This window comes from Macaca thibetana, chromosome 19 (genome assembly GCF_024542745.1).
Source record: "Macaca thibetana thibetana isolate TM-01 chromosome 19, ASM2454274v1, whole genome shotgun sequence".
Lineage (NCBI taxonomy): Eukaryota > Metazoa > Chordata > Mammalia > Primates > Cercopithecidae > Macaca > Macaca thibetana.
Genome location: NC_065596.1, coordinates 37,542,088 through 37,568,487, shown reverse-complemented (window position 1 = coordinate 37,568,487; position 26,400 = coordinate 37,542,088). Strand labels below are relative to the sequence as shown.

At 45.4% G+C, this 26,400-nt stretch overlaps 1 protein-coding gene across 1 annotated transcript; it reads right to left on the bottom strand.

Moving 5' to 3' along the window:
* Nucleotides 1-4,950: 4,950 nt before the first annotated feature.
* On the bottom strand, nt 4,951-25,011 carry ZNF264 (zinc finger protein 264). Its single transcript, XM_050772040.1, has 4 exons — nt 24,364-25,011; nt 22,848-22,974; nt 14,547-14,642; nt 4,951-8,496 (listed from the first exon to the last, which is right to left on the bottom strand). The coding sequence occupies exons 1-4, from the start codon at nt 24,394-24,396 to the stop codon at nt 6,869-6,871; spliced, it is 1,884 nt and encodes a 627-aa protein (XP_050627997.1). The 5' UTR covers nt 24,397-25,011; the 3' UTR covers nt 4,951-6,868.
* Nucleotides 25,012-26,400: the final 1,389 nt, after the last annotated feature.

The window sequence follows — 26,400 nt, the reverse complement described above, 5'->3', positions numbered from 1 at the left end:
CAAATGATGGAAGCCCTCCTGTAGCTGTCTGTGGAGTGAGAAACGAGAAGGGGTGGGGACAGGTAGTGTGCAGAACAACTACACAGACCGCGTCTGTGGGAGACAGAAGAAATGGGCAGAGACTAATGGGCAAGTGGGGTGGAACCCATTTGGGGATGAGGATAGAGACCTGAACACAGATACAGATTATGGGGGAAAAATCGGGTTATCAGAGACCAGTTAAAGACTAGGCAAGGGAGTATGACAGAGAGCCCAGAAAGACTGGGCAGGAGGTGGGAAAATGTGCCCAATAACAAAAGGCAAGAGTGATCCTGGAAGAGAGGTGACTCCTTCCTGAGGACACAACAAGGCTTAGAGAGCTAGGGAACTTTACCAACGCTCCACGGAGAACATGACTCTGACCGATCTGCAGATCACTCTCAGCTATAAGATCTGCTCATAGAAATACTGGTGTAGCACAACTCAGAAGACTGTGGACTTTCTATTCCCCCAGATAGTTTAACATTTCTATTCAAATGTCAAGACAAACCACCAGAGAACCATGCCTTTGGAATACAGTTGTCTATTCTCTGAGTCTTTCTTTGCCATTAAAAAATAAGCAAAGAAACAGAAGGTGCACACACGAACCAAATGGAAATTAAACAACTGGAAAATACAAAACCAAAATGAAAACTCAGTGCACAAACTCAACAAATTAGGCATGACAAAGGAAACAACCAGTGAGGACCATGGAAGGTCAATAGAAATTAATCAATGTTAACAACAGAGAAAACAGACTGGAAAAAGAAAAAAGATGAGAGCCTGAAGGACTCATGGGACTGTAAAAAAAGATCTGCCATTCATGTTACTGAAGTCCCTATAGAGCCAAGACTGGGGGTGAAAAAATATTTGGAGAAATAATAGTTGAAAGTTCCCCAAATTTGGCAAAAGGCATAATCCTGTAGATCAAAAAGCTAGGCAAGCACCAGGGAGCACCAAATAGGATACACTCAAAAAATTCCATGCCACGCACATCACAGTTGAACTTATGAACACTACAGACAATGAAAAACACTTTGAATGAAGCTCGACAGAACTGATGCATTACAAAATAAGGAATGAGTATTTGAATGGTAGTTGATTTCTTGTATTAAACCATAATGGACAGAACAGAGAGACACGTTTCTCAAGTCTAAAAGAAAACAACTGCCAACTCTGAATCTTATATTCCACAAAAATATTCTTTGGGAATGAAGGAAATATAAAGACATCTTTAGAGGAAGGAAAACAAAGAACATTTGTTACCCTAGAAGAAAGATTAGTAAGGTCAGTAGTGTGTAACAGAAATGAAATGCTAATAGAAGGTGGCTTGGGATTTCAAGAAGAAGGAATGAACAATGGAATGGGTAAAGAGGTCAAGAGACAGGCCGAGGCAGGTTGATCACGAGGTCAGGAGTTCAAGACCAGCCTGAACAACATGGTGAAACCCTGCCCCTACTAAAAATACAAAATTAGCCAAGCGTGGTGGCGCATGCCTGTAATCCCAGCTACTCAGGAGGCTGAGGGAGGAGAATCGCCTGAACCCAGGAGGCAGAGGTTGCAGTGAGCAGAGATCATGCCACTGCACTCCAGCCTGGGCAACAGAGGGGGACTCTGTCTCTTTATTTAAAAAAAGAAAAAGAAAAAGAAAAAGACATCAAGAGACAATGCTTCTCACGATCTTTTGTAAAATATGTGTGAGAGCTAAAGCAAAAATTACATCTTGCGGCTGGGCGTGGTGACTTACACCTATAATCTCAGCACTTGGCATTAATCTCACTCGGCATTAATTACACCTGTAATCTCAGTACTAGGGAGGCCAAGGCAGGTGGATCACAAGGTCAGGAGTTCAAGACCAACCTGGCCAAGATGGTGAAACCCCATCTCTACTAAAAATACAAAAATTATCCGGGCGTGGTGGCAGGCCCCTGTAATCCCAGCTACTAGGGAAGCTGAGGCAGAGAACTGCTTGAACCCGGGAGGCGGAGGTTGCAGTGAGCTGAGATCATGTCAAAGCACTCCAGCCTGGGTGACAGAGCGAGACTTCATCTCAAAAAAAAAAAAAAAATTACGTCTTGCAACATAGTGCTCAATTTTTGAAGAGGAATTACTATTACTTAAGATAGTTACATTAACAGGTAAGCTAAAGGAACTTAATGGAAGTAAAGTGCTAAACTGCTGAAACTTACATCAGCAATTACAATATTAAAACTGCATCAGCAATAAAATTATCAGTTAAATTGCTGATAACTTACTAAACTGTTGTAAGTTATATACTTACACTGTAATAGAACAATCACTAAAAAATGCAGATATATACAGACAGTCCCTGACTTACGATGGTTCGACTTACTACTTAGCTTTACAATGGTGCGAATGCGACATGCATTCAGAAACCATACTTTAATTTTTATTCAGAATTCTTTGTAGTAACTTTATTATAAAGTAGGCCTTGTGTTAGATGATTTTACCCAACTGCAGGCTAATGTAAATTATCTGAGCATGTTGAAGGCAAGATTGGCTATGATGTTCGGAAGGGTAGGTGTATTAAATGCATATTTGACGTATTATTTTCAACTTGCAATGGGTTTACTGCGACATAACCCAATCATAAGTCAAGGAGCATCCATACTAAAAAATACTACTACATATATATCAAATCAAATTCCAAAAAAAAAAAGTTGAAGTAATCTACAGGAAGACTAGTAAACAACCCTAAATAACAAAGAGAGGAACAATAAAAAAGGAACACAAAAATCATTTAAGGGCACACTTAGGCCCTAAAATATCAGTAATCATTTTAATTTAAATGATTTCAATATACCAATTAGCCGGGCGCAGTGGCTCAAGCCTGTAATCCCAGCACTTTGGGAGGCCGAGACGGGCGGATCACGAGGTCAGGAGTTCGAGACCATCCTGGCGAATATGGTGAAACCCCGTCTCTACTAAAAAATACAAAAAACTAGCCGGGCGAGGTGGCGGGCGCCTGTAGTCCCGGCTACTCGGGAGGCTGAGGCAGGAGAATGGCGTGAACCCGGGAGGCAGAGCTTGCAGTGAGCTGAGATCCGGCCACTGCACTCCAGCCTGGGCGACACAGTGAGACTCCGTCTCAAAAAAAAAAAAAACAAAAAAACAATATACCAATTAGGACAGAAATATGCAAAATGAATTTAAAAAAGCATGGCCTGAGTATACGCTGTTCAAAGAAACTGACTTCATAAGTAATGATACAGGTAAGCTTTAAAATTGAAGAAATATTAACCATGCAAACATTAATCAAAATATGCAGGAGTCATTATAAGAATATTAGATAAAGTATTGACAAGACTATTAAAAGACAGAAAAAGTAATGATAAAAGAGTCAATTCACCATGAAGACTTGGCAAACCCACATGCATATTTACCAAACAACACAGTTTTGAACTTTGCGAAACAAAAAGTGATAGAACTTAAAAGAGCAACATACTTCCACAATTATGTTCAGGACTTTTTGTTGTTGTTGTTGAGACAGAGTCTCGCTCTGTTGCCCAGGCTGGAGTGCAGTGGCGAGATCTCAGCTCACTACAATTTCTGCCTCCCAAGCGATCCTCCTGCCTCAGTCCCCCAGTAGCTGGGATTACAGGCACACGCCACCATGCCTGGCTAATTTTTGCATCTTTAGTAGAGATGGGGTTCTGCCATGTTGGCCAGGCTGGTCTCAAACTCCTGACCTCAGGTGATCTGCCCGCCTTGGCCTTCCGAAGTGCTGGGATTACTGGCGTGAGCCACCGCTCCTGGCCTATGTTCAGGACTTCAACACCCCTCTCAGTAAGTGACAGAAATGCCAGACAGAAAATCAGCAAGGAAATAGCTGACCTGAATAACAATGAGCAGGATCACAGAGACATTTACAGACACTCCACCCAGTAACAGTAGAACACCCATTCTTTTCAAGCAGCTGTACGGAACAAGATAGACCCTATCCTGGGTCATAAAAAAAAAATGTTAACACATTTAAAGAGTCAGATCAAAGAACAAATTAGAAATCAGTAACAAATATGCCAAACACCAGAAAATTAAACATACTATTAAATAATTCATGGCTAAGAGAGAATGTCTCAAAAAATAAAAACTATTAGAATTGAGTAAAATGTAATGAAAACATTAAAACTTGTGGGATTAAACTAACAGTGATATGAGGCAAATTTATAGAATGTAATGCTTACATTAAAAAAAAGCAAAAAAATCTCAAATCAATAATCTAAAAACCTACTTTGAAAAGTTACAAAGAGCCAAAGCAAGTGGAAGAACACAATACAGATCACAGCAGAAATCAAAGAAATCAAGAATAGAAAGAGACAAATAATTAATATAAAGTGCTAGTTCTTTGAAGTGAGAGATGAAGCAAAAATTACATCTTTCAGCATGGTGCACAATAAAACTGATAAATGTCTAAGAAGACTCGATCATAAAACGAGTATGTACATTTTAAATATTAAAAATAAAATGATATAAGTGCAGATCCTGCTATCAAAAAAGAATAAGGGAATGCTACAAATATAGATGAAATATTCCTTCAACAGGACAGACTATCAAAATTTATTACACAAGAAATAGATACTTTGAATAGTTCTACCTATCCAATAAAATAAATATGTAATGTAAAAGCCTCCAGAAGAAAAATCTCCAGCCCAATGGTTGACTAGAGGTCATCAAATGTGACAAGAACAAAGAACACCAATTCTACACAGTCTTCCAAAAATTAGAAGAGAACTCTTTCCAATTAATGTTGAAATGTCAAGATCACCTAGACATCAAAACCACACATAAGACATTTAGAACATAAGAAACAAAAGAAAAAAGAAACAGAACTACACATCATTAGCCAATAAATTAGAGGAATATTTCCTCAACAAAATACAAACAAAGGGAATGATGTCAAATGATATTATACTCTACAAACAAGTGTGCTTTGTTCTAAGGATGCAAGCCTGGCTCAATATTCAAAACTTGATCAAAGCAATACATTCTATCAAAAGGATGTAGAAGCAAAATAGCATGACGACAACTGGTGGAGCAAAAGCACTGGACAAAATTGAACACTCATTCATAGCAACACAGAATCTCAGAAGACTGGGAACAGAGGACATTTTTTATGCTTATAGAGAACATGTGTTTTATAAAACTTACATTATACTTTATGATGAAAACTGAACGTGCTGTGCCCTCTGGCTCATGCCTGTAATCCCAGCACTTTGGGAGATCCAGGCAAGCAGATTGCTTGAGCCCAGGAGTTCGAGACCAGTCTGGGCACCATGGTGAAACCCTGTCTCTACAAAAAAATACAAAAATTAGCTGGGCGTGGTAGTGTGTGCTTGTAGTGCCAGCTACTGGGGGGTGGTGGGGGCTGAGGTGGTGGGATCACTTGAGCCAGGGAACTTAAGGCTATGGTGAGATAAGATTGTGCCACTGCATTCCACCCTGGGTGACTGAGCGAGACCCTGTCTCAAATAAAAATCAAAAAAACAAAAAACTGAACATTTTCCCCCTATTATCAGGAACCAGGTAAGGACGGCCTTTCTCACTATTCCTATTCAACGTTATAATGAAAGTCCCAGCTTGTGCAATGCAGTAAGACAAACAAAAAGGAAATAAAAGGTATACAGATAAGATGAAAGATAAAAAATGGTCTGTATTTGCAGATGACATTTCTATATAGAAAAGTCCAATGACTCTGTCAAAAAAAATAGCTAAAAATAATAAGTGAACTCAGCAAGGTTGCAGGGTAGCAAAACAATGTCCAAAAAATTATATTTCTGTATACTACCAAAAACTGTGTGCAATTCAAAGTTCAAACATCAATGCCATTTACAATCACTCAACTTACACACATACAAACAAAAAAGCACACTAGGATGCAAATTCTAACAAAAATGCATAGGGATCTATATGCTAAAAATTTTAACATTAATAAAATACTTTGAGGAATGCTTAGCTATTATAAATTAAGAGACCTACTCCTGAACTCATGAACTTCAAAACCCAACATAGTAAAGATACCAATTCTTAACAGATTAATCCACAGATTTAACTCAATTTCTGTAAAAATCTAAGACTGTTTTGTAAATATGTACAAACTAATCCTAAAAATTATATGGAATGTCAAAGGAACTAGAAATGCTGTCAATTTTAAAGAGCAAAGAAGAATCACTGTACTTAATTTAAAAATTTACCATTGACATTTTGAGCTACGTAATTTTTTAAAATTTAAAAAATAAAAATTTACCATGTGGCTACAGTGATGAAGTAAACCAAAAGATGGGCATCAAGAAAAAAGCCTGAGTGTTAATATGTGTATCCTTACTGACTTAAACGTGAGTATTTCATGGCTCAAGCCTCCTAAGTTGTCATAAAATTACGCTTCTCAAGAGTAAGTACTATTGTGGAACACAGAAGATGTGCGATTAAAGTTTGCAGACTTTTCCTAAACTAACTATTCTGACACTGGATAGCAATAAATGTACACACAAGCACAAAAAGGGTCAAGGCCCTTTACCTTGAAACATTTCCCTTCCCCCAAACACATTAAGAAATCTATGACAAAGCACCATAGGCTTGGCAGAGAAGTCTGAAAAGATCTGTGCTTGCATTTCATTTTTTCTATGTCTCCTCCTCCTTTTGAAAATAATTCCTGAGATAACATTGCACTGTAAACTAAGGAGAAAGATGCAGCTGAAGGTTTTCCTATGTGCACAATAACAACTGGGTCTCTCCCCAGGATAAATTATCAGATGGAGAATAAGGCTCTCGACTGAATGAATTTCTAATATGACTCTTCAGATGACAAGTAATATTCAGCAACAGGTTTTTCTCACAGTGAAGACACTTGAGGGGTTTCTCTTTGGTATGGTTGATCAGACGCCAAGGAAGATGTTTCCTCTGGCAAAACATTTGCCTCAGTGGTTACATTCAAATAGTCCTTCCCTAAAAGAAGTTCTCGAAGGGTAACTGAGGTTTGTCCACCCGTAAAAGGTCTTCCCACATTTGTTACACTGATGGGATTTTTCCCAGCATGCATCCTTTGATGCTGAGTGAGGGATGAGCTGCGACTGAAGGCCTTTCCACATTCACTACATTTATACGGCTTCTCTCCAGTGTGGATGATGGCATGTCGAATGAGGTTTGTGCTCCAGCAAAACGATTTCCCACACTCAACACATTCATAGGGCTTCTCTCCACTGTGAATCCGCTTGTGCCTCGTGAGGCCTGACATGCGCGTGAAGGCCTTTCCACACTCCACGCACTCATAGGGCTTCTCTCCAGTGTGGATGCTGAAGTGGCGAATGAGGTCTTTCCGATTGCTAAAGGCTTTCCCACATTCTTTGCATTCAAAAGGCTTTTCTCCAGTGTGGGCTCTTTTATGCAAGATAAAAGTAGAGCAGTGGGTGAAGGCCTTTCCACATTCACTGCACACGAAGGGCTTCTCCCCAGTGTGAATCCGCTGGTGCCTCTTGAGGTATGATCGGTGGTTGAAAGCCTTCCCACACTCGAGGCACTCAAAGGGCTTCTCCCCAGTGTGGATGACATAGTGGTGAATCAGGGCTGCGCTCTCCAAGAAGACCTTCCCACATTCACTGCACTCATAGGGCTTCTCCCCGGTGTGAGTCTGCTGGTGCCACATGAGGTATGACCTGTGCTTGAAGACCTTGCCACACTCCAAGCACTCGTAGGGATTCTCACCACTGTGAACAACATAGTGCCGGAGAAAACCTGGCCTGTGTCGAAAGACTTGCCCACATTCTGTGCACACAAAGGATTTTTCTCCCGTGTGTCTCCTGTTATGCAAGACAAAATTGGAGCGGTGGGTGAAGGCCTTTCCACATTCACTGCACTTGTAAGGCTTCTCTCCACTGTGAATCCGCTGGTGCTGGGTAAGGTATGACTTGCGGTTGAAGGCCTTTCCGCACTCCATGCACTCATAGGGCCTCTCCCCAGTGTGGATCATGTGATGTTGCAGGAGATGTGTGCTCTTAATAAAGGTTTTCCCACATTCTGTGCATTCATAGGGCTTCACTCCAGAGTGAATTTTCTCATGTCCAGCAAGGAGGTGTTTCTTGTTAAATACTTTTCCACACTCACTGCATTTAAAGATATTCTCCTCTTCCTGAATCATGGGATCTTTACCGGACTCACATGAGTTATGGCTGTGGACTGTATCTCCTGGAGAGACTTGCTCCTGTCCGATCCTCAAACACACACCGTCAGCTGTCCCTAAACCATCACATTCAGGGCTCATTTTCCCAGGAGGCTTCTCCTGGGGATCTACTCCTGGTCTGAAGTGTCCTTCCTGCATTTCTGATAGCCCATCCTGATCCTCGGCTTGCCCCAACTGGGAGTCCACTGAGTTTCCTTCTGTCAGTTGTCCCTGAAGTGAGATTCCCTCTGACAAGGCTGGTTCACAAGTGGTAGGTTCTGTGGTCTTAGGTTTTCCTTTGTTGCCTGAAAGAAATCCAGCACACAAAAGGGCCTGTTAGTAAAGGACAACATGGAAAAAAAGAGTATTACCGTTTCTGTGAAAAACCGTAGATAAAAACATTGCCTCTGTGTCTGCTATTTTCTGTATCTCAAATTCTATGGTTTGCAATTTCTTTCTATCCTGGTCCATGGACTCGGGATATTCTGAAAGGGAGACCTAGGGGCACAGGCAGAGTCAGGAGACAATGCATCTGTCCGTGAAGTCACCTTCACAATTACAGACTGGACCTGGGTAGACAGAGTAACGATGACACTGTGCATGGTTAAGCTTCCTCTGGGCAACTAAGCGAGGACACGCTGTCTTGCTACAAGAACACGAGGAAGGAGCACCTAATAAGCCCACATGGAAGACAGGAAGCGAGTAACAAAAATTAATCCCCAAAGAGAAGTATGCTTTTCGTGTGAAGTCGTGGAAAGTAACCTGTAAACACTGAGTATTTCCAAAATGTTTTTCCTCACGGTGGGACCCAACAGCCCCATCTGGCAGTTTATGCAAACAGGTAACTCATTATGGACCCCTCCACAGTTTATCCTGATCGGGTTAAGGTCTGGACACACCAGAAAGCTAAGCCACGTGATTAGAAGGTTAGGGCTTAAGTCACCATGTAAATGCTGAATGTCTGGAAAGGATGGCATGCTGGAGACCGAGCCACACAGGTGATGAAACAATCAACTGTGGTTATGTAATGAGGCTTCAATACAACTGGGGACAATGAAGAGCCGGTGAGTTTCCTGGGTTGGCAACACTCTACGCTCATATTGCCATGTGCCAGACTGGGGCACAGTGAGTTCCTGAAGACACTAAGGCTTTGTGTTGGGAACCTTTCCAACCCAACATTCTGTGTCACTTCTAATTTGCTCCCTTTGCTGTAATAAACATGACTGCAACTAAAATAGGTTTTAGGGAGTTTTGTGAGTCTTTTTAGCTAATCAGTGAACCTGACAATGGCTTTGGGACCCAAACTGTAGTCGGTGTCAGTAGAGTTGGACAGACCTGGTAGTCTTAGAGAACTGTGTCCTTAACCTTGAGCTTGGCTAATCCTGGGTAGGAAGAAATCAGTTATCCAGTAAGAGGTGCTCAACGAAGTGAGTCCTATGCTTGTGAAGAAGAGTTGCCATAAAGAGAAAGCGGGAAGGACACTGTAGTCTTAGGAGACAAAGTACAAAGAAACTGCAGGATGGTGTTGATGACAATCCAGGGACAGAGGGGAGATTGATTCCCATGATTCCAAGCTGGGTGACAGTGAAGGTCGTATGACTGATGTTACTATCACTCCAAGGCTCATAAGGAAAGAGTTAAGAGGACCTGGCTTGACACAGAGTCTCGTGTGCCTGAGGAACAGCCTGAAGAAAAGATGAGCACCACACACACGACCAATGGCCAGGCTGCTGTGTATGGTGCTCATCTGTTCTTTCTTTTTTTTTTTTTTTTTTTTTTTTTGAGATGGAGTCTCGCTCTGTCGCCCAGGCTGGAGTGCAGTGGCGCGATCTCAGCTCACTGCAAGCTCCACCTCCCAGGTTCACGCCATTCTCCTGCCTCAGCCTCCCAAGTAGCTGGGACTACAGGCGCCCGCCACCATGCCCAGCTAATGTTTTACATTTTTAGTCGAGACGGGGTTTCACTGTGTTAGCCAGGATGGTCTCAATCTCCTGACCTCGTGATCCGCCCGCCTTGGCCTCCCAGAGTGCTGGGATTACAGGCGTGAGCCACCGCACCCGGCCTGTGCTCATCTTTTCACCTCAGCCCCCCAAAGCCTGTAATCCCAGTGCTTTGGGAGGCCGAGGTGAGTAGATTACTTGAGCCCAGAAGTTCAACACCACTCTGAGAAACACAGCAAGCTCCCATCTCTTAAAAAATTGTTTAAAAACAAAACCAAAAACACAGTAGACAGGCATGGTAGTGTAAGCCTGTGTAGTCCCAGCTGCTCTAGAGGCTGAGCGGGGAGGATTGCTTGAGCCCCAGATTTCAAGACTGCGGCAAACTATGACTGTGCCACTGTACTATAGCTTGGGCAACAGAGCAACACCTTATCTCTTAAAAAAAAAAAAAAAAAAAACTCCAAATACACATGATCAAGATGAAGAAAATTATATAATCTTATTTGAAGACAATAAAGACGATCTACATCAATGAAGAATTTAATAATATGAACTGACAATTTGACCCAAATTATATAAATTCAATATAAATCCCTGTAAAATACCAACTATACTTAATTACAGAACTTGATGGTCTGTTAAGCAAACGAAGCTAGAAAAATTGGGTAGCCACATGGAGAACGAAAATAACTGCATTGCTATCACACTATATATTCCAAATCAACCTCACTGAAAAAATGTCAAATGCCAAGTTTTAAAACTTTTAGAATAAAATATATTTTTAATATGGAGGTAAAACAATATTTTTTATACAAGACAAAAAATCATTAATTATATAAGAAAAGTCGCAAGTTAGACTACAGTAAATTAAGATGTTTTGGTGAAAGATACTTTAAAGAGAGTAAGAGGACAAAATTAAAACCTAGAATATGTTTTTCAGCATATATAAGTAATAAAAGGTAAGCATAAGATATGTACAAAGAACCCCTACCAAGCAAACAGAGAAAGGAAAACAGGTTAATGGAAATAGGCATTTATCATAAAATAAAAAATGATTTGTATTTTCACAGAAGAAAATATAAATCAACCAAAAATCATGGTAAGTTGCTAAAACATTACAGCAGTGAAAGAAAGGGAAATCAAGAGCACATGAGACTACTCTGTGTCCATTTGATGAGCAAACATTGAGAAGCCTTATAATGGAAAGGATATGGATCAGTGGAACCTCTCACTTTTCTGGTTAAGTACAAATTGGCATAGGCGCTTTAGAAAACAAAAGGAATGATCTTACAAACTTGAGCATTTGCATAGCCTACAAACCAATAACTTCACTCCAAGAATTATCAAAAAATGCTCGTCCACAAGTGGAAAACGAACTATATATACGAATGTCCACAGCATCACTGTTTTTGTGAATGAAACGTAGACAATCATTATTATTTTTTGCCTCTGCTTCATGGTCTCTCATGAATTATTTTTATTTATTTATTTTTTTGACACAGGAGCTCACCGTCACCCAGGCTGGAGTGCAGTGGCCTGAATAAGATCACTTCAGCCTTGACCTCCTGGGCTCAAGAGATCCTCCTACCTCAGCCTCCAGAATAGCTGGGACCACAGGCGTGAGCCACCATGCCCAGCTAATTTTTTTAATTTTGCAGAGACGGGGTCTCGCCACGTTTCGCAGGCTGGTGTTAAACTCCTGAGCTCAAGTAATCCTCCCACCTCAGCCTCCCAAAGTGCTGGGATTATAGGCATGAACCACGGTGCCAGCCAAATCTAGACAATTAAATGCTCACATACTAAACAAATGTATCAATTAATATACAAATGTATCATAAGCCACAAGCATTTATTTTCTTCAAATGTAAGAAACTTGAGGATGGCCGGGCGCGGTGGCTCAAGCCTGTAATCCCAGCACTTTGGGAGGCCGAGACGGGCGGATCACGAGGTCAGGAGATCGAGACCATCCTGGCTAACACGGTGAAACCCCGTCTCTACTAAAAATACAAAAACTTAGCCGGGCGAGGTGGCAGGCGCCTGTAGTCCCAGCTACTCGGGAGGCTGAGGCAGGAGAATGGCGTAAACCCGGGAGGCGGAGCTTGCAGTGAGCTGAGATCTGGCCACTGCACTCCAGCCTGGGTGACAGAGCGAGACTCCGTCTCAAAAAAAAAAAAAAAAAAAAAAAAAAAAAAAAAAAAAAAAAAGAAACTTGAGGCCGGGCACAGTGGCTCACGCCTGTAATCTCAGTACTTTGGGAGGTCAAGGCAGGTGGATCACCTGAGGTCAGGAGACCAGCCTGGCCAACATGGTGAAACCCCACTTCTATTAAAAATACAAAAAACTAGCTGAGCGTGGTGGCACGCGCCTAGAATCCCAGCTACTCGGGAGGCTGAGGCAGGAGAATCGCTTGAACCTGTGAGGCAGAGGTTGCAGTAAGCCAAGATTGCGTCAATGTACTCCAGCCTTGGCAACAACAGCGAAACTCCATCTCAAAAAACAAAACAAACCAACCAAACAAAAAAACACAAAAATTAGCCGGGTGTAATGGCGTGTACCTGTAATCCCAGCTACTTGGGAGGCTGAGGCACAGAGACTGCAGTGAACCAAGACAGCACCACTGCACTCCAGCCTGGGCTATACAGTGAGACTCTATCTAAACAAAAAGAAAAGAAAAAAGAAAAAACAAGCATATTTTTATGTTGAGTAGAGAAGGATGAAATCACAAAACAAGCAGAATATAAATGAAGAAAGGATGTCCATGAAAGGAAGCGTCATCTAGACCCTGGTATAGGAAATGGCCATGACTGGGGCAAGACCTCTTTCAGTAAGGAAAAGAGAAGTTGAGATAAACATTTAAGGGCTGCTGATCAAGCAATACAAGACGGTGGACTTCCTTTTCAACATGAAAGCCTGGTGACACATCAGCACTCACATGCTGAGACATCTGTGCCTGGAGATGCAAACTGTCTGGTTGGCTGGATGCAGGGACTCATGGAGGTAGAGGGATTGACCTGTCTGAGGTTGGGGCCAGTCCCCTAATCTGCCTGGATGGCAGAGCCATTCACAGAAACTTGGGAAGTGGCAGGAGCGAGCAAGATCATGGGTTCCTTGTTATGCATGTTGAGTTTTGTGCTTTTGAGATTTTCAAGTGGAGACGTGGCATTGAAGAGGGGACGATCTGGAAGAGACTCTGAGGGGCTGAACAGGGACTGCACAGACACTCAGGGTTGGATGAGCAGCTCAAGGAACCCATGCGGGCAGATGCCAAGGCTCTGCAGTGGCACCAATCCACACACCTGACAGATGGCCTCAGTGTCCTCAGCAGCCTGAGTGTGGGACAGAGAAGGTCAAATGTCACCCTGAGGTTTTTGGAAAACAGGAGATATAGGAAGACATGGGCGAAATACTGCTTCTTAGTGTCTGACTGACACTAAGGGAATGGGTGAAAGGAGAAGGTGGGAGAGGCTGATAGGCAGAATATAACTGGAAAGAGAAATTGGGAGAGTAAGAAAGGCCCTATTCCCCAGAGTTCAGAAGGAAATGTAACAGAGCATCACTCTTTAAGGTTAATAATGACATTTTGATGAGTCACTTACTATGGCTCAGAAACTATTTGGTTTTATGCATTACTGTATCACATGATAACATCTTCAAACTACTCAATGACATAAAAATGATTTCTAGTAACACTTTTCAGGAACAGACTCAATGTAGTGGACTGAGAGTAGGTGTTCACCAAACCTTCTGCTCTTCTCCATGGGCAAGTGGTTCAGCCACATTTCCCAGACCCATGGACCCATGACAAATGTCTAGTTCCTGTGGGTGGAATGTGACGGGAGCTGGTATTTCTGGAAGTGGGTGTAACTTCCCTTATTCCCTCAATTCTCTGCCAGCTCGTGGATGTTAGGATAATCTTAATGCAACAGGCTGACGACAGAAGGAAGCTGGGTCCTGAGTAACTGTGTGGTACAGAGCTCCCCACTGACCCGCACAGACCCTGGTATGAGTAAGAGTTATCATATGTGAACCACTGAAATGTTAGAGTCTGTCTGATACAGCAGCTACTGTTAACTTAGCTGAAGTTATATATAAAGACAGGAGATCTTGACCACATAGCAGGTGACTGGTAAGCCACAACTCAGGCCCACACAGTTGGAACCCCTGGACACATCTTAGTTCATAAATCTCACTCCTTCCCAGGAATGGTGACACTGTGACGGGGCTGGGAGGACAGAGAAACCACAGGTCAAAGGGCTCCATGGCTCTTAAATGGAACATTCTACTGTGATACAGTTATATGGAGTTATATATAGAGAAGCCACAATGAGAAGCTTCCCAAGGGATTCCAGGGCCGGTGGTCTCCATCCAGTCTCAAGCCAGCAGGGACTCCGACCTCCCCAGATCTTGGCTCCTACCTGGACAGGTGTCTTGGGAGAGGTCTTCCTTCCTGGTCCATGGCTCCTGCCCATGCTCTAGGTGGTAGATCAGCTCAGGTCTGGGAATAGGACACCCTGTTTATGGAGAAAGAAAGTGGACACATGGATGCTGGTGAAAAGAAATAAAGACCTTCAGTCTAGTCTGGGATTTCAGGATGCGGACCAGACCTTGGAATGAAGCCACTCCTGTGCACGGGAACGAAAAGCTGGCATGTGACCTGGAAACCAAGAGCAGGTCCTGTCATGCTGCCGCAGAATCTCTACTCCTAACAGTAAGTCAAAAACTAGTACTAATAGGATATAAACACATCCAAGGGACTATGCCAAGCATTTAAATGCATTATGTCATTTCAAAAGTGAACAATATTTAGGGAATACCTTAGAGAAAAACTGAGGTATTTAAATATTAAATACTGACTCTTTTCATTCGAAACAAGGTATGTGATTTCACTGATCTAAGTCTTTTTTTTTTTTTTTTTTGCATCCTAAGAAATGTTTTATAACGCTCTTCCTCTAGACCCAAGACAAAATGAGGTTTGTAGCTGAGGATTTTCTCACAGCATTCTCAGGAAGTCCACATCGTGATCAACACCATTTTATTGACAAAGAAACCCAGGCTCACAACGCTGCCCAGAACGTCCCGGGTCCAGGCATGCCAACGACAGTGATTGTGATGAGGATGACAGTAACAGTACTGATGGCAACAGGATGGCAATGGCTCCCTGCACACAGCCTGGTCTCCCAGGTGTTGTTCTGAGCCCTTTTCACGTAATAACTGTATTAGTCTGTTCTCACGCTGCTAATAAAGACATATTCGAAACTGGGTAATTTATAAAGAAAAAGAAGTTTAAGGGACTCAGTTTCACAAGGCTAGGGAGGCCTCACAATCATGACACAAGGTGGAGAAAGGCACGTCTTACATGGCAGCAGGCTAGAGGGCATGTGTAGGGGAACTCCCTTTATAAAACCATCAGCTCTCACGAGACTTATTTGCTATCATGACAACAGCACGGGAAAAACCCGTCTCCATGATTCAATTACCCCCCACGACACATGGGGATTATTACAATTCAAGGTGAGATATGGGTGGGGACACAGAGCCAAACCCTATCAATAACTCTTTACCCCGGTAACAACCCTGGGATGCAGATGTGGTATGTCCTCATCTCACCAATGAGAACACTGAGGCACAGACAAGGTCAGTCATTTCACCAGGCCACACAGTTTTTAAAGAGCAGGGCTGGGGCTGGACACCAGGGTCCTGGCTCCCCTTCCAAACACTACACTAAGGAAGAAACTACTAGCACCACAGAGTGGGTGGTGGGTGGTGATGACGACACAGAGATGTGAGCTGGAGAGTCATCCTCAGGGACCGGCAGGCAGGGGGAGGGGCAGGTTCAGTGATTCCAGACCTATGAAGCTGTCCTTTGAGGGTTGTGTTTTCTTTCTTTTTTTTTTTTTTTAAGTAGAAGTCCTCTTTTTATGAAACGTTGGTGAGAGTAGATACTATTTGATGTTTCTGTAAATGTCCTTATATAACTCTGTCACAGCAGGATGTTCAGTTTTTTAAATTTTTAGTGGTTCATGAAATACATTTGACTATATGTGGAGAAACAAGGAACATAATGAAGCTGGTTGGTTGCTCCTAAGTTAACTGGACAAAGTGATGAAAGAAAATGATAAACTCAGGGATTCTAACTCCCGGCTTCAGAAGCAGATACTAAGCCTCAAATCTGCTAAGATTGCCCTGAGTCTTATCTCCTGTAGAGAAAGAGCTGAAATTGTGGGAAAGCAGACATAAGCTCGTCATGTGAGTGGCTGACCTGCAACAAAAGGTGCATGCACAGTGTCTACTGTTAAAGTGAGGGCACTAATAGGAAAAGAATGGGACCCTGAAACTCGGAATAGGGATGTGTGGGAGGACCCTGATGAAGCTGGGGATGCTGAGCTTGTAAACTCTTTTTGAAACTTTTTTGCCAGAAGAAACAGCTTCTCCATCCCCAGTAGTGGCAACATCCCCTCCCTGACCCATGCTGCCATCAGCCTTTCCACCTTTGTCTGAGGAGATGAACCCTGTGCTGCCTGAAGCAACAGTGATGGCCTCCCCTGAGGCAGTTGCCAGGCAAGATAACGTTGATTCTCCTCTGGCACGCCCAACACCTTTGTTTGCTTCTAGACCTATAACTAAAGTCCTGGTGGGCCCACAGAGGTGAGGTTCAGAGTGTGACCCATGGGGAGGTGAGCTGCACTCGAAAGGAATTGAGTTTCCTAATTTATAGAAGCAAAAATCTGGAGAACAGGCATGGGAATGGATATTAAGGGTGTGGGATAATGCTGGAACGAAGGAACATACAGATGGATCAGGCTGAATTTATTGATTTGGGCCCACTAAGTAGGGATCCTGCATTTAATGTTGCAGCTTGGAGAGCTAAAAAAGGTTGTAATAGCTTATTTGCTTGGCTAGCTGAAATATGGATTAAAAGATGGCCCATCATGAGCGAGCTGGGAATGCTCGATCTCCCTTGGTCTAACGTAGAGGAAGGGATCCAAAGGCTCAGGGCGACTGGGATGGTGGAGTGGATTAGTAACTTTAGACCTACTCATCCCAGCTGGGAGGGTCCACAGGACATACCCTTGACCATTGCCTTGGGAAACAGATTTGCGAGGGCAGCACTTGCATCTTTGAAGAGCCCTGTAATTGCCAGATCTAGCAGTGGGAACTGCAGTCACTCATCTACAAAAATTTAGATACATTGGGAATAACTGGATCCCCAGGTGGCAGGGGCCAAGTGGTGGCACTCAACCATCAAAGGCAAGGTAGGCATAGCTATCATAATGGACAGCAGAGACAAAGCAGCAATCAGAATAGTCTGACTTACGTAGATCTCTGCCATTGGCTAATTAATCGCGGTGTTCTTAGAAGTGAAACTGATAGGAAGCCACTGCAATTCTACTTAATTTATATAAGCAGAAAACTTCCAGGTCGAACGGACAAAAGACTAATTTGAATTATAAAAGCAGAGAATCGTGGCCCCTCCTCTATCAATTTCCAGACTTGGGCCAGTTTATAGACCCAGAACCCCTTGAATGAAGGGGAGGTCAGGTCCCTTGAGGAAGGACCCCACCACACTACTGACAATTTATGCAGTTAAATTTTTCTCCCATCCTTCCCTAAGGAGACCTCTGTTTTTTTTTGGGTTTTTTTTGAGACGGAGTCTCGCTCTGTTGCTCAGGCTGGAGTGCAGTGCCGCGACCTCAGCTCACTGCAAGCTCCACCTCCCGAGTTCACACCATTCTCTTGCCTCAACCTCCTGAGTAGATGGGACTACAGGCACCCGCCACCACGCCCAGCTCATTTTTTTGTGTTTTTAGTAGAGACGGGTTTCACCGTGTTAGCCAGGATGGACTCCATCTTCTGATCTTGTGATCCACCCGCCTCAGCCTCCCGAAGTGCTGGAATTACAGGCGTGAGCCACTGCGCCCGCCAGAGACCTCTGGCTTTTTACCAGGGTAACTGTGCACTGGGGAAAGGGGAATGATCAGACATTTCAGGGACTACTGGACACATGCTCTGAGCTGACGCTGATTCCAGGGACCCAACACGTCACTGTGGTCCTCCAGTTAAAGTAGGGGCTTTTGGAGGTCAGGAGTTTTAGCTCAGGCCCGACTTACAGTGGGTCCCCAGACTCAACCTGTGGTCATTTTCCCACTGCCAGAAGGACAAATAGGCACAGACATGCTTAGGAGCTGGCAGAACCCCCACACAGGCTCCCTGACTGGTAGGGTGAAGGCTACCATGGTGGGAAAGGCCAAATGGAAGCCATTAGAGCTGCCTCTACCTAGAAAAATAGTAAATAAAAAACAATGTTACATCCTTGGAGGGACTGTGGAGATGAGTGCCAACATCGAGGACTCGAAAGACGCAGGGGTGGTGATTCCCACCACATCCCCATTCAACTCTCCCATTTGGCCTGAGCAGAAGACAGATGGATCTTAGAGAATGACCATGAATTATAGAAAGCTTACCCAAGTGGTGGCTCCAACTGCAGCTGCTGCACCAGATGTGGCTTCATTGCTTGAGTAAATTAACCATCTCCTGGCACCTGGTGTGCAGCCACTGACTTGGCAAATGCTTTTCTCCATTTCTGTCCATAAGGCTCACCAGAAGCAATTTGCCTTCAGCTGGCAAGGCCAGCAATATACCTTCATGGTCCTACCCCAGGGGCCTATCAGCTCTCTGGCTTTGTGTCCTAATCTTATTCAGAGAGACCTTGATCGCTTTTTGTTTCCACAAGATATCATACTGGTCCATTACATTGATGACATTATGCTGACTGGATCCAGTGAGCAAGATGTAGCAAACACACTGGACTTACTGGTGAGACATTTGTGTGCCGGAGGATGGGAAATAAATCTGACTAAAATTCAGGGACCTTCTACCTCAGTAAAATTTCTAGGGGTCCAGTGGTGTGTGGCCTGTTGAGATACGCCTTCTAAGGTGAAAAATAATTTGCTGCATTTGGTCCCTCCTATACCCAAGAAAGAGGCACAATGCCTAGTGGGCCTATTTGGGTTTTGGAGGCAACACATTCCTCATTTGGGTATGCCACTCCGGCCTATTTATCGAGTGACCCGAAAGACTGCCAGTTTTGAGTGGGACCCGAAAGGCTGCTGTGCAAGCTGCTCTGCCACTTGGGCCATACGACCCAGCAGATCCAATGGTGCTTGAGATGTCAGTGGCAGATAAGGATGCTGTTTGGAGCCTCTGGCAGGCCCCCATGGGTGAATCACAGTGGAGGCCTCTAGGATTTTGGAGCAAAGCCCTGCCATCCTCTGCAGATAACTACTCTCCTTTTGAGAGACAGCTCTTGGCCTGTTACACTATGGGTCATCAAGTCCATGCAACCTGAACTGCCTACCATGAACTGGGTGCTTTCTGACCCAGCTAGCCATAAAGTAGTCATGCACAGCAGCATTCCATCATCAGATGTAAGTGGTATATACGTGATTGGGCTCAAGCGGATCCTGAAGGCACAAGTAAGTTACATGAGGAAGTGGCTCAAATGCCCACGGACTCCACTCCTGCCACCCTACCTTCTCTCCCCCAGCCTGCACTGATGGCCTCACGGGGAGTTCCCTATCATCAGCTGACAGAGGAAGAGAAGACTAGGGCCTGGTTCACAGATGGTTCTATATGATATGCAGGAACCACCCGAAAGTGGACAGCTGCAGCACTACAGCTGCTTTCTAGGACATCCCTGAAGGATAGTGGCGAAGGGAAATTTTCCCCGTGGGCAGAACTTCAAGCAGTGCACCTGGTTGTGCACTTTTTTTTTTTTTTTTTTTGAGCCGGAGTCTCGCTCTGTCGCCCAGGCTGGAGTGCAGTGGCGCAATCTCGGCTCACTGCAAGCTCCGCCTCCCGGGTTTACGCCATTCTCCTGCCTCAGCCTCCCGAGTAGCTGGGACTACAGGCGCCCGCCACCTCGCCCGGCTAGTTTTTTGTATTTTTTAGTAGAGACGGGGTTTCATCATGTTAGCCAGGATGGTCTCGATCTCCTGACCTCGTGATCCACCCGTCTCGGCCTCCCAAAGTGCTGGGATTACAGGCTTGAGCCACCGCGCCCGGCCTGTGCACTTTCCATGGAAGGAGAAAAGAGAAGATGTGTGATCATATACTGATTCACGGGCTGCAGCCAACGGTTTGGCTGGATGGTCAGGGGCTTGGAAGAAGCATGATTGGTAAGTTGGTGACAAAGAAATCTGGGGAAGAGGGATGTGGATGGACCTGAGCAGTCAAAAACTGTGAAGATATTTGTATCCCATGTGAGTGTTCACCAACGGATGACCTCAGCAGCGGAGGGTTTTAAAAATCAATTGTATAAGATGACCCATTCTGTGGACACCACTCAGCCTCTTGCCCCAGCCACCCCTGGTCATCGCCCAATGGGCCCATGAACAAAACGGTCATAGTGGCAGGGATGGGGGTTACACATGGGCTCAGCAACGTGGACTTCCACTCACCAAGGCTGACCTGGCTACTGCCACTGCTGAGGGCCCAATTTGCCAGCAGCACAGACCAACACTAAGCCCTCAATATGGCACCATCCCTCAGGGTGATCAGCCAGCTATCTAGTGGCAGGTTGATTACACTGGACCTCTTCCATCATGGAAAGGGCAGAGGTTTGTCCTCACTGGAACAGACACTCTGGATATAGGTTTGCCTATCCTGCACGCAATGCTTCTGCCAAAACTACCATTCATGGACTCATGGAATGCCTTATCCACCGTAATGGTATTCCAAACAGCATTGCCTCTGACCAAGGCACTCACTTTACAGCTAAAGAAGTGTGGCAATGGGCTCATGCTCACAGAATTCACTGGTCTTACCATGTTCCCCATAGTACTGAAGCAACTGGATTGACAGAAGGGTGCAATGACCTTTTGAAGTCACAATTATGCCAACTAGTGACAATACTTTGCAGTAGGCCATGTATGCTCTGCATCAGCATCCAATATATGGTACTGTTTCTCCCACAGCCAGGATTCATGGGTCCAGGAATCAAGGGGTGGAAGTGCAAATGGCACCACTCACCATCACCCCTAGTGATCAACTAGCAAAATTTTGCTTCCTATTCCCGCGACATTACATTCTGCTGGCCTAGAAGTCTTAGTTCCAGAGGGAGGAATGCTGCCACCAGGAGACACGACGATTCCATTAAACTGGAAGTTAAGATTGCCACCTGGACACTTTGGGCTCCTCCTATCTTTAAGTCAATAGGCTAAGAAGGGAGGTACGGTGTTGGCTGGGATGACTGACCCAGACTATCACGATGAAATCAGTCTACTCCACAATGGAGGTAAGGAAGAGTATGCATGGAATACAGGAGATCCATTAGGGCATCTCTTAGTATTACCATGCCCTGTGATTAAGGTCAATGGGAAGCTACAACAGCCCAATCCAGGCAGGACTACAAATAGCCCAGATCCTTCAGGAATGGAGGTTTGGGTCACTCCATCAGGAAAAAAACCATGACCTGCTGAGGTGCTTGCTGAAGGCAAAGTGAATACAGAATGTGTAGGAGAAGAAGGCAGCCATCAATACCAACTACGACCAAGTGACCAGTTGCAGAAATGAGGACTATAATTGTCGTATTTCCTCCTTCTTTTATTAAAAACATGTTTGTGATGTATACACTTGTACTAATAAAACATCTGCATTTTATTTCCTTTATCATATGACATATAAGATTTATTGACTTCATATCAGCATTTAAGTATTGTTACCTTTATGTAATAGCACTTGGGTTGGGGATTAGTGTGTTTTGGTTGCATGAAGGATAGTTGTATTATGTTAGGCATAATTATTTTTGTCTTTATTTGAAGATTATGTATGATCTCAGGAGATGTGTATGGGTTCAAGTTGACAAGGGATGGACTTGTGATGGTTAACACTGTGTCAACTTGATTAGATTGAAGGATGCAACATATTGATCCTGGGTGTGTCTGTGAGGGTGTTGCCAAAAGAGATTAACATTTGAGTCACTGGGCTGGGAAAGGCAGACCCACCCTTAATCTGGGTGGGCACCACCTAATCAGCTGCCAGTGAGGCCAGGATATGAAGCAGGCAGAAATCCGTGAAAAGACTAGACTGGCCTAGCCTACCAGCCTACATCTTTCTCCCATGCTGGATGCTTCCCGCCCTCGAACGTCGGACAAATTCTTCAGCTTTGGGACTTGGACTGGCTTCCTTGCTCTTCAGCTTGCAGATGGCCTACTGTGGGACCTTGTGATCGTGAGTTAATACTACTTAATAAACTGTCCTTTTTATATATATCTATTCTATTAGTTCTGTCTCTCTAGAGAACCCTAATACAGGTGGCCATTCTTGTCTTGAACTCTCTAAGGCAGAAAACACCATAGAGAATAGACATGACATGAACAGACCCAGAGAGAGAAGCCAGGACACCATTGTGGTGGTTCTCAGTTCCTACACCAGCCCCTCATGAGGCACAGCCGGAAATCCTACCTCTGAGTTTGCAAAACACCCCATTTTCTTTTACCACCTTCTCCTTTGGCTGGGAGCCAGAGTACTCTGTCTTTAGCCCAAAGAGATACAGGGAGACCAGATAGGAAGAGGTGAGTGTAGAAAATGACTAAAGCTGTGAGAAAGAGGCAAGGAAGGTTCTAGAGGCCTCCTTGTGCAGCCAGGCCTGGAGTCAGAAGGTGGAATGAAGAAGTGGCAGGTCACCTGCATGGTGAAGCAGGGAAGGAAAGCCTTACCCAGAGACACCAGGAGCCCACAGTTTTCCAGCATCACCTCCTGGTACAGGGTGCGCTGAGCTAGGTCCAGCTGCCCCCACTCCTCCTTGGTGAAAGTCACAGCCACATCATCAAAGGTCACAGACACCTGGAAAGTCAAACAGAATTAGCAGTATTGGCCTTTCAGCTGCTGAATGTGGTCACAGATTGTGCTCCACTGGAAAAGTTGTACAGTGATGGAGGCCTGAATCACAGAGCACCTCCTGAGGGCCTAGCTCTGTGCTGGGCTCGAGAGGAAAGGGAGATGCTTTGAACATAATAAGGAGAGAAGCCTCCTATTTAAGAGCCATTAGAGAATGACACAGGACAACAGAAACAACTTGTGGACTGTGAAATACGGAAACTAAGGGCTCTAAAACGACAAGGAAATAGGGAAATGGTAATAATAGCAACAAAGGTTACAACAGCAGGACCTGAGTCTCATGCCTGTAATCCCAGCACTTTGGAAGGTCGAGGTGGACGGATCACTTGAGGCCAGTTGAACACCAGCCTGGCCGATATGGTGAAACCCCGTCTCTACTAAAAATCAGCCAGGTGTCGTGCTGTATGCCTGCAACTACTTGGGAGACTGGGGCAGGAAAATTGCTTGAACCCGGGAGGCAGAGACCGCAGTGAGCTGAGATTGCGCCACTGCACTCCAGCCTGGGCGACAAAGCGAGACCCTGTCTCAAAACAAAACAAAAGTATCTGTGAACACGGGCACAAAAAGCTCAGCATTCCTCACTGACCCCACAGAGCGGCAATGGAGGGGCTGCATCTACCCGGGGAATGACAGGCCCCAGAACAGCTTCCCATGCCGTCCGGGATCTCCCTGGGTCTCCCAGACCCCCCAAGGAAATTCCACAATGAACCAACCACCAGCCTCTTTCCTTGCTGGGTTCCGACAGAACTTGTCTCGGACGCCAAGATACTTTGGGGCCACGGAACACGAGCGGCCAAGGATAATGCAGGCTGTAGCGATGAGAGTAACGGCATCTGACTGGCCACAATGTCTCTACTAGCTGCGGATGGGTAGAAAGTCCAGGAAAAGACCACACGCTCTTACCGTCCATGTCTCAGCGGCCGCAGGAAACCATGGCAACCTCACACACCCTCCTGAGACTCCTTAAACATACACCTTGTCTCTGTCCACGCATTTGTCGGCCTGCTACTGCCCTGCCCTGCCCTCCCCTTCCCCTCTCAGGCCCCCAATTCCATGCTGGAATGAGACCTGGTCCACCAGAGAGGATGCTTGCAGGCCAAGGGTGATGGGAGTCCCCAGAGCAAGCATCATTCACTCAACCACCTACGGAGCTCTTTCCAGTAGGCCCAACACCCTTTACGGCCAGGTATAAATTAAGTGGCAAACCAGCTCCACACACCAAAGCGAACGACGACTGTGAAGACAAATATAGGGGATACCTGGGCTCCCACCCATTTCGGGAACCGCCTCCGCGCTGGCAAGGAGGCGGCAACTGCGAAGCCACCGTCCACTCACCTGGGCCCGGTCCGTCAGCACCGCTGCCGCCATCACGTCACCCCCCGGGCCGCAGAGCTGGGACAAAGGACCCTCGGGCGGCTTGACGGACCCCACCTGTGCCCGGCCCTGGCCGGTTGCCCGGGGCTTCCAGGCGCGCCCGGGGCCGCCGCCTCCTCGGTGGCAACCGCGTTCCAGACCCAGGGCGCCGCCCCTGGCGACCGCGGGGCTGAAGGGCGGGGGAGGAGAGACCGCGGCTTCACGACGACCCAGGAGCAAGCCCCTGGAGGCGGTCAGGCTCAGTCAGGCTCGTACAAAGGTGCGGCGGGGATTCCTATCCTCCTCCCCTGCTCGGTCCTGACTAGCGACCTGCAAAGCGGTCCCGGCTGGGGCCCTCAGTGGCTCCAGACTGCTCCAGACAGAAGGGCAGAGAAAAATGGCGTCCCCGGCGAACAACCCGGAAGTCCCGCCCCCGCCGGCGAGGGGCGTTGGAGTCGTTCCCGTCCTAGGTCGTCATTGGCCCAGCTCCCGCCGCACGCATAACGCACGGCCTTCTAGGTAGTGTAGTTTTCCAGATGTGCTCGCCAACGGGAGGAGCGCTTCAAGGCTCAAGTTTTCCTTCTAGGGAAAGGCACTCCAGGACCCGAGGAGACGCTCCAGACCCACCTCTTTATGGTGGGCACAACTCGAGGGGAAGCTGATGGAGGGAGGGAACCGAGGGGCAAGGGTTACACTCCATTCTTCTCTCGGGAAAATCGGAGCTCGGGAGACAGGGACTTCTGTTCAGGGCACAGGCAAAGGCGCAGAACTGGGTCCTCAGCTCGCCTGGCGACTGACCCCCTTTCAGATCCCTCCTCCCCGAATCATCATCTTGGAAAACACAAAAAAGTAGCCTAATGACTGAGTGGAAGCCCTGCCCTGACACGTTGTGTGCGCAAACTGCCCTCTTTTGGGCTTTCTTTGGATGAGTGCAGCCTCCATGTGATGCAGGGAGTCATGTATTTGGCCCAGACCACACAAAACGTGGATTTACCCACTTCTGAGGTGGGGAGGCTGCAAGTGGAGGAGGCTCGGAGGCTCAGGATGGTTAGTTTGAAATGTGTACAGAACCACAAAGTATCTCTGTCACAGGCAGTTCAACTTATGACTGAATGTTGGAAGGTTTGAGCACGGATATATGAATTTAGGAGTTGTCTTACACTGTTATTTCAAGTCATGATACTGAGTGAGACCATCAAGGCAATGCATGCAGATGGAGAAGAGAACACACAGAGCATGAGCCAGGGACCAAGTCTACATCATTAAATGGTTGATGACAGTATTACCAGAAAGGCCAGGCCTTGCATCTGGATCCTGCTGTTTGCTGCACAGAAGGCCAATGAGCTAGATAACGAGTATTGGCAGGGATGAAGACTTTATTCGGTGCTGCAGCTGAGGAAAATGGGAGATCAATCTGAAATCCCTTTCCTCAACTGACTAAAACTAGGGGTTTATACATCAGGGAAGAAGTGTAACTATGTGTGAGAAAACCAGGAATTAGGAAGGGGTAAGGAAGAGGAATGGGTCAACAGGCAGCAGATGGTCAGTTAGGCAATCATGATGGGTAAGGGGTATAGCATCTCGTTTTCCAGATGTGGTAATCCAGTAAGTTTCAGTTTCTTTATACTATCTGGGAAGGCTGATGCTTGGTTTCCTGAGAAAGGAAATCAGATAAGACAAAAGTGTCTCGAGTTTTAGGAATGGGAGGCTCAATGTCTATAATGTGTTTATTCAAGAGAAATCATAAATATCAATTCTATGGGACAATGGAGCTGGTTTCTATTTATCAATTCCTTGATCATGGGGAATCTGGACATGATCTTTCTGGCTGCTTTATGCTGAGGAGGGGTATTGTGGGTGGCTGCATACCATAGATTACCACGTGGCCACTCAGATGAACTCGAAGGTTAATCTAACACTATAGTTTTCTTTTCTTTTTTTTTTTTTTGAGATGGAGTTTTGTTCTTTCACCCAGGCTGGAGTTCTGTGGCACGATCTCTGCTCACTGCAACCTCTGCC

Bases quoted from the DNA above. Each gene is read 5' to 3' on its own strand.
- ZNF264 (XM_050772040.1), bottom strand. From the start codon at position 24,396: ATGGCGGCAGCGGTGCTGACGGACCGGGCCCAG. The intron at 22,975-24,363 runs GTGAGTGGACGG...TTGACTTTCCAG, and splicing joins TGCTGACGGACCGGGCCCAG to GTGTCTGTGACCTTTGATGA. The intron at 14,643-22,847 runs GTAAGGCTTTCC...CTCCATAAACAG, and splicing joins TGGGCTCCTGGTGTCTCTGG to GGTGTCCTATTCCCAGACCT.